The sequence below is a fragment of the Rutidosis leptorrhynchoides genome, chromosome 2, assembly GCF_046630445.1.
Source record: "Rutidosis leptorrhynchoides isolate AG116_Rl617_1_P2 chromosome 2, CSIRO_AGI_Rlap_v1, whole genome shotgun sequence".
NCBI lineage: Eukaryota > Viridiplantae > Streptophyta > Magnoliopsida > Asterales > Asteraceae > Rutidosis > Rutidosis leptorrhynchoides.
The window spans coordinates 559,935,398-559,949,047 of NC_092334.1; the positions used below are offsets into that span (position 1 = coordinate 559,935,398).

Genomic DNA, 13,650 nt, shown 5'->3' on the forward strand with positions numbered 1-13,650 from the left:
TACTCGACACACCGTGAATATGAATGAAGAGGAATTCCGTACTTTTCTAGCTTCAAACATAGCCGCAGTACAGGCTGCGCTACATACCAACAATAACCTTGGATCTGGCAGTACAGGAAATCGTGTAGGATGCACCTACAAAGAATTCACTGCCTGCAAACCTTTGGAATTTGATGGAACCGAAGGACCGATCGGATTGAAACGGTGAACCGAGAAGGTCGAATCGGTGTTTGCCATAAGTAAGTGTACTGAAGAGGACAAAGTGAAGTACGCTACGCATACCTTCACAGGTTCTGCGTTAACATGGTGGAATACCTATCTAGAGCAAGTGGGACAAGACGATGCGTACGCACTACCGTGGTCAGCATTCAAGCACTTGATGAACGAGAAGTACCGTCCCAGAACCGAGGTCAATAAGCTCAAGACAGAACTTAGAGGGTTACGAACCCAAGGATTTGATATTACCACGTACGAAAGACGATTCACAGAATTGTGCCTATTGTGTCCGGGAGCATTCGAAGATGAGGAAGAGAAGATCGACGCGTTTGTGAAAGGATTACCGGAAAGAATCCAAGAAGATATAAGTTCACACGAGCCCGCCTCCATACAACAGGCATGTAGAATGGCTCACAAACTAGTGAACCAGATTGAAGAAAGAATTAAATAACAGACTGCTGAAGAGGCCAATGTGAAGCAAGTTAAAAGAAAGTGGGAGGAAAACGGTGATAAGAATCACCAATACAACAACAACAGCAATTATAACAATAATCGCAACAACTATCCTAACAATCGCAACATCAATCGCAACTACAACAAACGGCCCAACAACAACAACAACAACAACAGCAACCACAACAATCATCTTAACAACAATAATAACCGCAACAACAACAACAATCAGAAGCCGCTATGCCAAAGGTGTGAAAAGTATCACTCGGGGTTCTGCACCAAATTTTGCAACAAGTGTAAAAGAAATGATCATAGCGCGGCGAAGTGTGATGTCTACGGACCAGGGGTTAACAGAACGAAAGGAACAAATGGTGTCAGAATGAGTAATGGCGGAGCAAGTAGTGTCGGAGCAAGTTATGCCAATGTAGTTTGTTATAAATGTGGAAAACCGGGCCACATTATTAGAAATTGCCCGAACCAGGAGAACACGAATGGACAAGGCCGCGGAAGAGTTTTCAATATTAATGTGGCAGAGGCACAGGAAGACCCGGAGCTTGTTACGGGTACGTTTCTTATTGACAATAAATCTGCTTACGTTTTATTTGATTCGGGTGCGGATAGAAGCTATATGAGTAGAGATTTTTGTGCTAAATTAAGTTGTCCATTGACGCCTTTGGATAGTAAATTTTTACTCGAATTAGCAAATGGTAAATTAATTTCAGCAGATAATATATGTCGGAATCGAGAAATTAAACTGGTTAGCGAAACATTTAAGATTGATTTGATACCAGTAGAGTTAGGGAGTTTTGATGTGATAATCGGTATGGACTGGTTGAAAGAAGTGAAAGCAGAGATCGTTTGTTACAAAAATGCAATTCGCATTATACGAGAAAAAGGGAAACCCTTAATGGTGTACGGAGAAAAGGGCAACACGAAGCTACATCTTATTAGTAATTTGAAGGCACAAAAACTAATAAGAAAAGGTTGCTATGCTGTTCTAGCACACGTCGAGAAAGTACAAACTGAAGAAAAGAGCATCAATGATGTTCCCATTGCAAAAGAATTTCCCGATGTATTTCCGAAAGAATTACCGGGATTACCCCCACATCGATCCGTTGAATTTCAAATAGATCTTGTACCAGGAGCTGCACCAATAGCTCGTGCTCCTTACAGACTAGCACCCAGCGAGATGAAAGAACTACAAAGCCAATTACAAGAACTTTTAGAGCGTGGTTTCATTCGACCAAGCACATCACCGTGGGGAGCTCCTGTTTTGTTTGTCAAGAAGAAAGATGGTACATTCAGGTTGTGTATCGACTACCGAGAGTTGAACAAACTTACCATCAAGAACCGCTACCCACTACCGAGAATCGACGACTTATTTGATCAACTACAAGGCTCGTCTGTTTATTCAAAGATTGACTTACGTTCCGGGTATCATCAAATGCGGGTGAAAGAAGATGATATTCCAAAGACTGCTTTCAGAACACGTTACGGTCATTACGAGTTTATGGTCATGCCGTTTGGTTTAACTAATGCACCAGCTGTGTTCATGGACCTTATGAACCGAGTGTGTGGACCATACCTTGACAAGTTTGTCATCGTTTTCATTGATGACATACTTATTTACTCAAAGAATGACCAAGAACACGGTGAACATTTGAGAAAGGTGTTAGAAGTATTGAGGAAGGAAGAATTGTACGCTAAGTTTTCAAACTGTGCATTTTGGTTGGAAGAAGTTCAATTCCTCGGTCACATAGTGAACAAAGAAGGTATTAAGGTGGATCCGGTAAAGATAGAAACTGTTGAAAAGTGGGAAATCCCGAAAACTCCGAAACACATACGCCAGTTTTTAGGACTAGCTGGTTACTATAGAAGGTTCATCCAAGACTTTTCCAGAATAGCAAAACCCTTGACTGCATTAACGCATAAAGGGAAGAAATTTGAATGGAATGATGAACAAGAGAAAGCGTTTCAGTTATTGAAGAAAAAGCTAACTACGGCACCTATATTGTCATTGCCTGAAGGGAATGATGATTTTGTGATTTATTGTGACGCATCAAAGCAAGGTCTCGGTTGTGTATTAATGCAACGAACGAAGGTGATTGCTTATGCGTCTAGACAATTGAAGATTCACGAACAAAATTATACGACGCATGATTTGGAATTAGGCGCGGTTGTTTTTGCATTAAAGACTTGGAGGCACTACTTATATGGGGTCAAAAGTATTATATATACCGACCACAAAAGTCTTCAACACATATTTAATCAGAAACAACTGAATATGAGGTAGCGTAGGTGGATTGAATTATTGAATGATTACGACTTTGAGATTCGTTACCACTCGGGGAAGGCAAATGTGGTAGCCGATGCCTTGAGCAGGAAGGACAGAGAACCCATTCGAGTAAAATCTATGAATATAATGATTCATAATAACCTTACTACTCAAATAAAGGAGGCGCAACAAGGAGTTTTAAAAGAGGGAAATTTAAAGGATGAAATACCCAAAGGATCGGAGAAGCATCTTAATATTCAGGAAGACGAAACCCGGTATAGGGCTAAAAGGATTTGGGTACCAAAATTTGGAGATATGAGAGAAATGGTACTTAGAGAAGCTCATAAAACCAGATACTCAATACATCCTGGAACGGGGAAGATGTACAAGGATCTCAAGAAACATTTTTGGTGGCCGGGTATGAAAGCCGATGTTGCTAAATACGTAGGAGAATGTTTGACGTGTTCTAAGGTCAAAGCTGAGCATTAAGACCTGGTGTATTCATTAAACAGAGTATTAAGACCTTGTTACAGTTCGAATCCCCAATTAGTTGGAATATTTAACTTTGGATATAAGGATAATTTAACGAGGACACTCGCACTTTATATTTATGACTGATGGACTGTTATGGACAAAAATCGTATGGAGATATTGAATAATCCAGGACAAAGGACAATTAACCCATGGTAATAAATTAAAATCAACACGTCAAACATCATAATTACGGAAGTTTAAATAAGCATAATTCCTTTATTTTATATCTTATCACACCTTTAATTATCGTACTTTTAATTATCGCAATTTTATTTATCGTCATTTTATTTATCGCACTTTTATTTATTGTAATTTTATTATCGTCATTTACTTTACTCTTTAAATTAAGTTATATTTATTTTTAATATTTTACATTAGGTTTTAATTGTGACTAAAGTTTTAAAATCGACAAACCGGTCATTAAACGGTAAAACCCCCCTTTTATAATAATAATAATAATATTACTTATATATATATATATGCAAATATAGTTTTAAAAATATAGCGTTAAACTTGGCTAGCTTCATGCGGAACGAACTGGACTTACTAAAAACTACTGTACGATTAGGTACACTACCTATAGTGTTGTAGCAAGGTTTAGGTATATCCACTCTATAAATAAATAAATAACTTATGTAAAATTGTATCGTATTTAATAGTATTTATCAATAAAAATATAACTATTTCGTATACACCTCGCATAACACCAATGGTCAATCTTCGTGTTTTGTTGTTTGATTTTGATTATTGAAACCATGCATGTTAAGAGTTTTCATTCTGAAACATTTGGTAAACACTTGAGTCATGTGCCTTGGATATGACTTAATTCCAGATGTTAGACAACTCTTGGCTTTGGATTTGTATGAATTAAGTTTGTCATTTGATTTTTATGCACCGAGCAAGTTGAGTTCGCCAACCGTCACACATTCTGACCACTACAGAAAAGTTCATGATTTTGAGTGGCTTATACTTGGAATTAGTGGCTGTGACTATATGTGTTGGAAAGCTAACTCAATAAGCTACATCTCTGTATTTGAATAGTTTTCTAACTCTTAATATTCTAGGAGATTTAGCCATAATAAAACTGACTTCCAAATCAGTACACTTTTGAACACTTACGACTAACTACTTAATTAAAAGTAACACTCGAACACGATTACAAGCATAATGATGACACATTTACAAATTTACTTCTATATTTATGTACTTATATAGACATTGACCGTCCTCATTTACCTTAGGACGCATACGGAACTCCCGCTATTGAAACCGGACATGAACTTGAGAACCGACCATTATTATACAGTGTGAGTCTACAGTCCTGCTTTTTACATATTTTATGGGATGAGAATACACGCTGGTTACATTACGTTATTACAAATGCTTTTACTTTTGACACGAGTACTATTATACATGTTGAGTTATTGTTCACAAAGCCCCTAGTTGAATACTTTAATTACCTTCGGGTAAGCACGATTTAGATGGACGGATCCGTTAGGTTAGGCAAACCTCACCCTACTATAACTGCGGTGCATTTAATTCTGACTACAAGTACACTCGAACAAGTGTATACGATATATGGGGTAAAGGATAAGTGTAGTTATAAACTATACGCAGGTCTTTAGCTAGTATTCAAGTGCTCATGGTTGTATATACTTATGAAGTCTCGTGGTCAAAAACTAATAACTACTTTTCTGAATACTGACTTTCAGACACTACTTTATGTTACTTAAACCTGTGGTTTACAAACAAGAGAAATTAAACTTGACATGGTATTGTCTACAAACATTTGAAACAGGACACAGTGCTGTCTACAAACTTTAAATATGAAAGCTTTGTAGTCTCATATGTTATAATTGATTACTTAAACTGGTGTTTTACAAGCAAGGAGGAACAAAACATTTTTGAATGTCATACACAACTGAAACTTGACATTGTTGTTCACAAATAGATTAAAACTTGACAAATGCTGTCTACAAACTTTTAATATTAAACCTTGGTGGTCTTATGCTAATAAACATTTTCGTGAAAATCATTTCTTAAACATACGGTATTATTTACTTAAACCTGTAGATTCACTCAACATTATTGTTGACCCGTTTTGCATGTTATTTCTCAGGTATTAATTGCTTCCGCTGTAGAACTTTTCTGTTATATAGAACTCAAGCCATGCGCTGGGACCAGAGTTAACATCGCCGTTAATGGATTTTGACGGGGTGTTTCAATTTGAGAGATAAAGTGGTCGAGTGTGGTTAATAGGAAGAATTGATGAGCCGTAGCCCAAGATGGGAAGTCTGTAACCATTACCGACAATAATACGTGAAGGTAACCTGTTTGAATAATAAGAAGTAAGAGTATCTTGATTACCTGTCATGTGTGAAGTGGCACCTGTGTCCATGTACCAGTTTTCATCTGGAGGGTGGAGTGTCATAGTATGCAAGGCTTCTTCAATATCAGTTGGAGTGGCAGTAGAAGCAACCGAGTTAGCATAATGCTGTTGTGGGCGTGGGCCTAAAATTCCAGACTGGTTTTGGTTGCTAGTGGGCCTGGTCCAGGTAGATGTCGGATATGGGCAAGGGGGAATGGTCCATTTATGAGGATCAAAGGATCCGTTGGAAGACAAACGCTCTTCGCAACAAATAATTAAAACACAACAATGCTCTTAATTGATAAATACTCACGTATATGTTATATAATAATACGTGACCTGGAAAACAAGCTTAAACGTAACACACGTCAAACAATATAAATTACTCCGTATATTATTCAAGAAAAGATCCCTACGAATTACATTATTAATGTGGACTATATATAATAAAAACATAAACCGACATCGAGTAAACTCCTAATCCTAACCAACTTGTAACTCTAATTTTAAACATACCATAATATTTATCTATTAATTTAAGTAACTAAATAATAAATAATTTAAAGTAAGAGATAACTAGTTAGACTCCTAAATCTTGTAGGACTCGTCATTCGGTTCCACATCACCCATGTAGGTGATTGCCACATATTTGGCCCATAAGGCCACTGTACTGGAGAATTAAAACTAGGGATAAATTGAGGCGCATATGAATTGCGACCTCTCCCTCTTGATGATGACTGGCGACCTCTTCCATTTCCTCTAGAGTTATTTCGATTGCGACTGTAATTAGGCCGATTAGAGAAGTGATCTGGTTCTAAGCTCGTGGTGATGGGGACAGTGTTGTAGCAACAAGAGCAGTAGAATTGGGGTTAGGTGATTGCTTAGCTTTCCTTGTTTCTTCTTAAATCAACATAGATCGTGCTTAAGAAAAAGTTGGAAGCTTTTTGGCATGTGCGATAAGGGAACCGGCGGTATCATACCCGTCACTAAGACCAGTAATCAACTGTAACACAAGCTTATCGTCTTCAACCTTGGGTCCGACATCACTTAATTGATCTGCAATGTGCTTCATCTCCTAGCAGTAAGTAGACATATTGGAGAAATTTTCGAGCTTGGTGTTAGTAAATTTAGCAGCAAGGTGAACAGCCCTCGAATTTTGATTGTCATGGAATATGCCTTTGATTTGGTCCCACGTTTGTTGAGCGGTGGAACCAGGAGTGAGTATGTTGAGCAGTAATTCGTTGGAGAGAGTACCATAAATCCAGGAGAGAACAATGGCGTCTAGTTTGGTCCAATCAGCAGCATTAGTCCGTTGAGTTTGTCCGGCATTGGAAGAACCAGACGAAGCATCATTGGAGGGGACGATGTGGTCAAGAACGTCAAAAGCTTGACAATGAATCTTGAATAATTCAGCCCATGAAGAGTAATGGCTTGTGTTGAGTCCAAGGGTAATTGGAACAAAGTTTTTGATATTGCTAACAGTAATTGCAGGCTGTAACCTGGCGGCAGCCATTGAAGAAATCAGATGAAAAAGTGAAGGGATTGAATAAAGTGATGAAGAGGAGATTGAGTGAAGGAAATCGGCTGTTTAAAGGTAATGTTTTATTGGCCTGATACCATGTAAATAATAATTCTGTGAATGACTTTATTGATCGACAGATACATGTATTTATACACAATTGAGATAGCTAATTATCCACTATTGTAGCTAACTAACTATGCTAATATTCTGGACTACATACTGTGTCAATGATATACAAACATGTGATACATGTACACTACACAATACTAAGTCCGACTATACACTATTAGTATGAAAAACAGGCTGTCAAAACGAAATGAATATTCTGTTAACTTGGAGGTTGAGAATGAAAGGGTGTAACCCTTTATTTTGGCGGAAAAATCGGTTGACTAAAAATCATGCCGTTTGGCAGGAAAATCGGGCGCTGCCCCTTGGACCCCGCAAGGGAGTGCAACCCCCTTGACCCTCACTATTTTCGTGATAGTATATAATCAACTCTTACGAGCGTGCATTTCATACTCTTCAAACCCGTTGTTACGTATATCTAAAAGTAAATTCCAAATATCTAAAACGATTATGTTTTTACTCCTAAAATCACATGTATCTTGTGGACAAAATTGTGCGGATAGTCCATCATGTTTGTATCAAACTGCATGATAAACCTTTATCTTTTTTTCGACCTAGATGACCCTGAACTATCACTTTTCGATATGGATGACCCAACCACTAACACTCGTTAGTTTTTTAACGTTAAATATGCTCATGTGCCAAGCATGCGAGGGTAATTTAGTCTACACATGTTTTATTTGTTGTAGAATAAACTGGGCATTTGTTTAACCCAACTATTTCTAATTTTTTGGTTAGAAAAATTAATCATCAAGTCACATTCGAGTTAACTATTATGTCCTATAACCCACCGAATAGAAACCACCCCTGTACCTAATCGCCCCTCTTCCCCCGTTTCATGAACCCTAAAACAACAAACATCTCATCTTATCACAAATCGTTTATCAAAATCCCCATTCTGTCAAAAATACAAACCTAACTCACTTTCAATTCCTTATGAATTCTCAACCTAACAACCTATTCGACATGGCTTCTCAGCCGGACACCGGCATCGACGACGCATACACATTCTTAGAATTCAACAAACAAGACGATGAAAACTTCTTGAGTTCCAAGAGCTTTCACAACCGAATGTCGTTCGATCTTCACCTTCATCATCATAAGTTTGGCCTACCAATTCTATTTCCGTCGACACCTCCACCGCTGCTGCCGACCACCGCTCTAACAGCAACGCATCACCTGGCTCTGCCACTTCCGGTAAGGGTGGTAGAGGAAATAATAATAGTAATGTTAATCAGGTGGCTGTATTGTGAGGTATAGTGAGCCTTCTTGTAGGAAATGGTTTTGTAATTCAAAGGGGAATACTTCTGGTTCCTATATTGTGATATTATTATGTATTATCCATGTGTTGCTAGTGCTAGCTATACGTACATGGGTGGTTTTTATCGGTGGCTTATATAGGTAATAATTATGAGTTAACTCGGAAGAAACTCAATGATTAATTTTTCTGACTAAAAAATCGAAATGGTTGTTGGGAAATTACGGCCTCACTAATTCCCACCACCCAGCCCAATAATAACAGTAAATAAATAAGAACAATACAAAACACAAGATTTAACGTGGAAACTCCAAAACAGGAGAAAACCCACCGGCCCCCAAGGAGAGAAATACACTATATCACAAATTGTTACAATGATATAGACGACTCTCTTAAGCCAACTACACTCTCCAAAATATTTAAGTAATACAACTCTCAAACAAAGGTAAGAAAGAAAGAAATAATTAAATACTTAAAGTGTATTGATTGGTGCAATTTGGAAGTAATCCCATGGCCTCCTTTTATAGCCAAGGAGTTCACCTTCAACTTCACTCTTCTACCAATGTGGGACAAAACTCCAATTTTCCTTCTAACCAAAATATAACTAACAAATCTCCACCTTTTAGATAGAAGAAAATAATCATGCTTCCACATTGCAAAGATAACCGATGTAGACGCTTCCTTGACGACAACTTCAAGATCCTCATCTTCATGCCGTTGACATTATCTCCCAAGAGACAAAACTTGCATCTTTACCGAACAATGTCTAAAACCGACAATCATTGTCATCACAGACAATCATAACTCTTAACAAGAATTATCATACTCCACCATTAAGAATATAGCACTTAGAATATCACATTCCAACCATTTCACCTCGACACATGTTGTTGAACAACCAGCTAAAACTTTATGGTGCAACTTCCCTGTTTGGCTTTCCCGAAAGTTCCATCAGCTACAACATCAGTTTCCACCACACAACCTGCATCAACGCCAAACCAATGCCCATGTGTAATTGTGGAACCACTAACGAACATCCCTTTCCACGGTGGCGCGGACACACCATGAGGATGACGTGACTTCAGAGGAATTCGTCACTCTCCGTAACAACGGAGACATCATTAGCGCCTTTGGAGCCATTTGCCGAATTAGCTCCACCTGGACAATTAACCCTTATATGCCCAGTTTTCCCGCACTTCTGGCATACCAGATTCTTTTCGGAGTTTCTCTTCCGCCTATCCGAACACAACAGTACCGTACTTTCTGATGACGAGACCCCGTTACCTTCCAGTCTTTTCTCCTCGGATAGGAGCTTGCTAGTAACGTCTTCAAACTTCAGAGTTTCTTTCCCATACATCAAAATAGGTTTCATGTGTTCATAAGACGATAACAAAGATAATATCAACCTCAAAGCTTTATCTTCATCATCCACTTTAACTCCAATATCTTCAAGTTCTGAAACAATACCATTAAGAATACTTAGATGATCTGAAATCTTTGAACCCCCATCCATACGCAAAGTATGAAATTGTTCTTTAAGACACAACCGATTTGAGATGCCCTTGCCCTGGTACAACTGCTCTAGTTTAACCCAAAGCTCATTTTCCGTTGATAACCCGTGCACATTTGCAAGCATGTTCTTTGCAAGACACAAACGAATCGCACTTGCTGCCCTCAAATCCATATCATCCCATTCTTCTTCATCGAACTTACTGCTAGAATCACTGCCGGAAACAAAGGTGGGTTTACCTTTCAATGCCTCATTGGACTGAACTTCGACATCGTATTCGTATCCTATAAACAACATTTTCTCTGATTTTGCTCACGTTTCGAATAGCCAAAAGATGTAGCAGGTAGCCAGGACCCTTTAAATCGGAAATCCACAACTCGCCACTAACAAATCCAACTATTACTACGAATCAGAAAAAATATTGTCTAACCAGATACCCTATACGATCAATAGAACTCGTTTCTGATGTGGACGATCCACTCCCGTGGCAACCACAGAGCATACTCCGACTCCTATAACCGAGACCCCCGTCAAACCTGACGCTCTGATACCAGTTGTTGGGAAATTACGGCCTCACTAATTCCCACCACCCAGCCCAATAATAACAGTAAATAAATAAGAACAATACACAACACAAGATTTAACGTGGAAACTCCAAAACAGGAGAAAAACCACCGGCCCTCAAAGAGAGAAATACACTATATCACAAATTGTTACAATGATATAGACGACTCTCTTAAGCCAACTACACTCTCCAAAATATTTAAGTAATACAACTCTCAAACAAAGGTAAGAAAGAAAGAAATAATCAAATACTTAAAGTGTATTGATTGGTGCAAATTGGAAGTAATCTCATGGCCTCCTTTTATAGCCAAGGAGTTCACCTCCAACTTCACTCTTCTACCAATGTGGGACAAAACTCCATTTTTCCTTCTAACCAAAATATAACTAACAATGGTTGGGTTTAACAGTTGCCGGTTTATTCTCCAACAAATAAAAGATGTGGACTAAATTACCCTCACATGCTTGACACGTGTGCATAGTTAATGTCAAAAAATTAACAGGTGTTAGTGGTTGGGTCATCCATGTCGAAAAGTGATAGTTCAGGGTCATCTAAGTCAAAAAAAAAATAAAAAAAAAAATAAAGGTTTATCATGCAGTTTGATACAAACATGATGGACCATCCGCGCAATTTTGTCTATCTTGTGCACTACTGATATATTAAGTATGGTTAAAGCTACAAATAGGTTATATATTTTTCTCAAATGTTCTGATGTAGGCTATATACCCATTTTGTCTCACTGTCGGTTATATACTTTCAAAAAGTGTACTAATATAAACGATTATACTTTTTTAACTTTAAAAGTTGATGAAGCGTTATCATATTTATAGTTTACAAAGGAATAAAAAAAGAAACTATATAGCCTACATTGAAACAAAAGAGAAAATATATTTAATCTACGTCACCTTTAAAAAAATAAAAAAATCACAGGTAATTATTTTGACCGATTGTACGGTAACTGGTAACCAATTGTTAACATGAGAACACTTTTTGAAAGTATATTGCCGACAGTGAGACAAAAATGGGTATATAGCCTATATCGAGACATTTGAGAAAGTATATTGCCTATTTGTAGCTTTAAGCCTATTAAGAACGTGATAAATTTACAAAACATTGATTTTACTTTACTAGTATATTGGACAACACTATAGATTATAGATTATACTCCTTATTACATAAAGTTGTGTGTGAATCATCATCATCATCCTAATGCCTAACGATGCATATGTTAAAAGCCAATTATTCAAAGATAATAACCCGTAATTAATACACACGTACAATGGAATAACAACTGAATCATGAATGCATATGTATGAACGGTTGAAAAGTCAGCACTTTGAGTTTATTACTATTAGGCGGTGACTAAGTTATTATGAATCCAAATACAATAATAAATAATAAATTTAGATTATAATATATAATTTTTCGTCTGCAATCCAAATCTAGCTAATTAGCTAATCTAAATAACAACTTAACAAAATATAAATCATGTTATGATTAATTTACATATTTGTTTGAAACGTTGAATGTTTGATAATTTTCAAATGAGATTATTATGTTCGACTATTTTAAGTTTCAACTCTTCAAACAGGGCCAGGATTGTTGTTTCTTAGATAACCATACTCAAAGACAGAGCCGGTCCTGAGTATTTTGATGTCCGGTATAAAACGGCCAAATAATGCCCATTTTCCATCTTATATAGGTGTTTCAAACCTGAAAAACTAACGTAATCTTTTACTCCTATAATGCCAAAATTTGCTAAATTAATACTGTGTAGTATATAGTATTACTTCATCCATTTCCATATACATGTGTATTTCTAAATTTTTTTCTTCAAAATAGACAATCAACTTTACTTTTTTACTCTTATATATATATACTTTTACTTAAAAGTTTATAAATATTAGAAGTGACATTATCTCTTGTCCTCTTAGAAGAGAAATTTTTATACTTTAGTTAAAGTTACACCAATAGAACATATGTTTTAGGACGAAGTGAGTATATAGTTATTTACTTAAGAGGAGGGTATATAAACAGTAACACAATGCAGTATAAAACATTTAATAAAGTTATAAAATTAATACTAATTGAGTGTACAATATAAAACTAATTAATGTATTATAAATGAAGTATGAAGTAAATCAAATAAGACTTTTTTCCTTAAAGAAATAACTTAGGTCAAGAACATTTTAAAAATCAAGTTCAATACTCCATTATTGAAAACAGATGGTACATATTTTTCATTCTGCAGTCTACTTTTTTAATAAAAATTTTAAAGTTTACACTATAGATCAATAGTTTATACAATACGTTGTAAAAAATGTACCATATTTTGAAGCTAAAACTAACAGAAAAGGAACAAAATTTAGCTATTTTGTAACAAAAGTTAACTATTATCCATACAATTATTTTGCTCACTCCAACTTTTTACCTACCCCTCTTTCTTCTTCCGTTTCCTTCTCCTCATGTATCTTTCTGCAACTTAAAAAAAAAAAAAACTCAAACCCTCCATTTTTTTATGCCCCTTAAATCTTGATGCCCAGTGCGGTCGCACTTGTGGCCCACCCCCAGGTCCGGCTCTGCTCAAAGACCAACATAAATTCGTTTAACTAGTTTTACAAATAATGATGGTAGTTCAACCATATTATTTATTGACAACTTGTATTTTAGTATCTAAATTAGAATTAGAATTAGAATACTTTAATGTACGGTTTATCAACCGTCAAATATTTTGTAAAGATTGTCAGGTTATACACTTAACTTGTTACTCCGTATTAGATAACAGAGGGCAATTTTAGTTAGATGTCCGGGTTATCCCGTGACTAT

The 13,650-nt window shown here is 36.6% G+C and overlaps 1 protein-coding gene across 1 annotated transcript; it reads right to left on the minus strand.

Annotated features, from left to right (window-relative positions):
* Positions 1 to 6,921: 6,921 nt before the first annotated feature.
* Positions 6,922 to 7,359, minus strand: LOC139889725 (uncharacterized). Its single transcript, XM_071872660.1, has one exon. It carries the CDS (start codon positions 7,357 to 7,359, stop codon positions 6,922 to 6,924), a length of 438 nt encoding a protein of 145 aa, XP_071728761.1.
* Between the last annotated feature and the right edge of the window lie 6,291 nt (positions 7,360 to 13,650).

Bases quoted from the DNA above. Each gene is read 5' to 3' on its own strand.
- LOC139889725 (XM_071872660.1), bottom strand. From the start codon at position 7,359: ATGGCTGCCGCCAGGTTACAGCCTGCAATTACTGTTAGCAATATCAAA.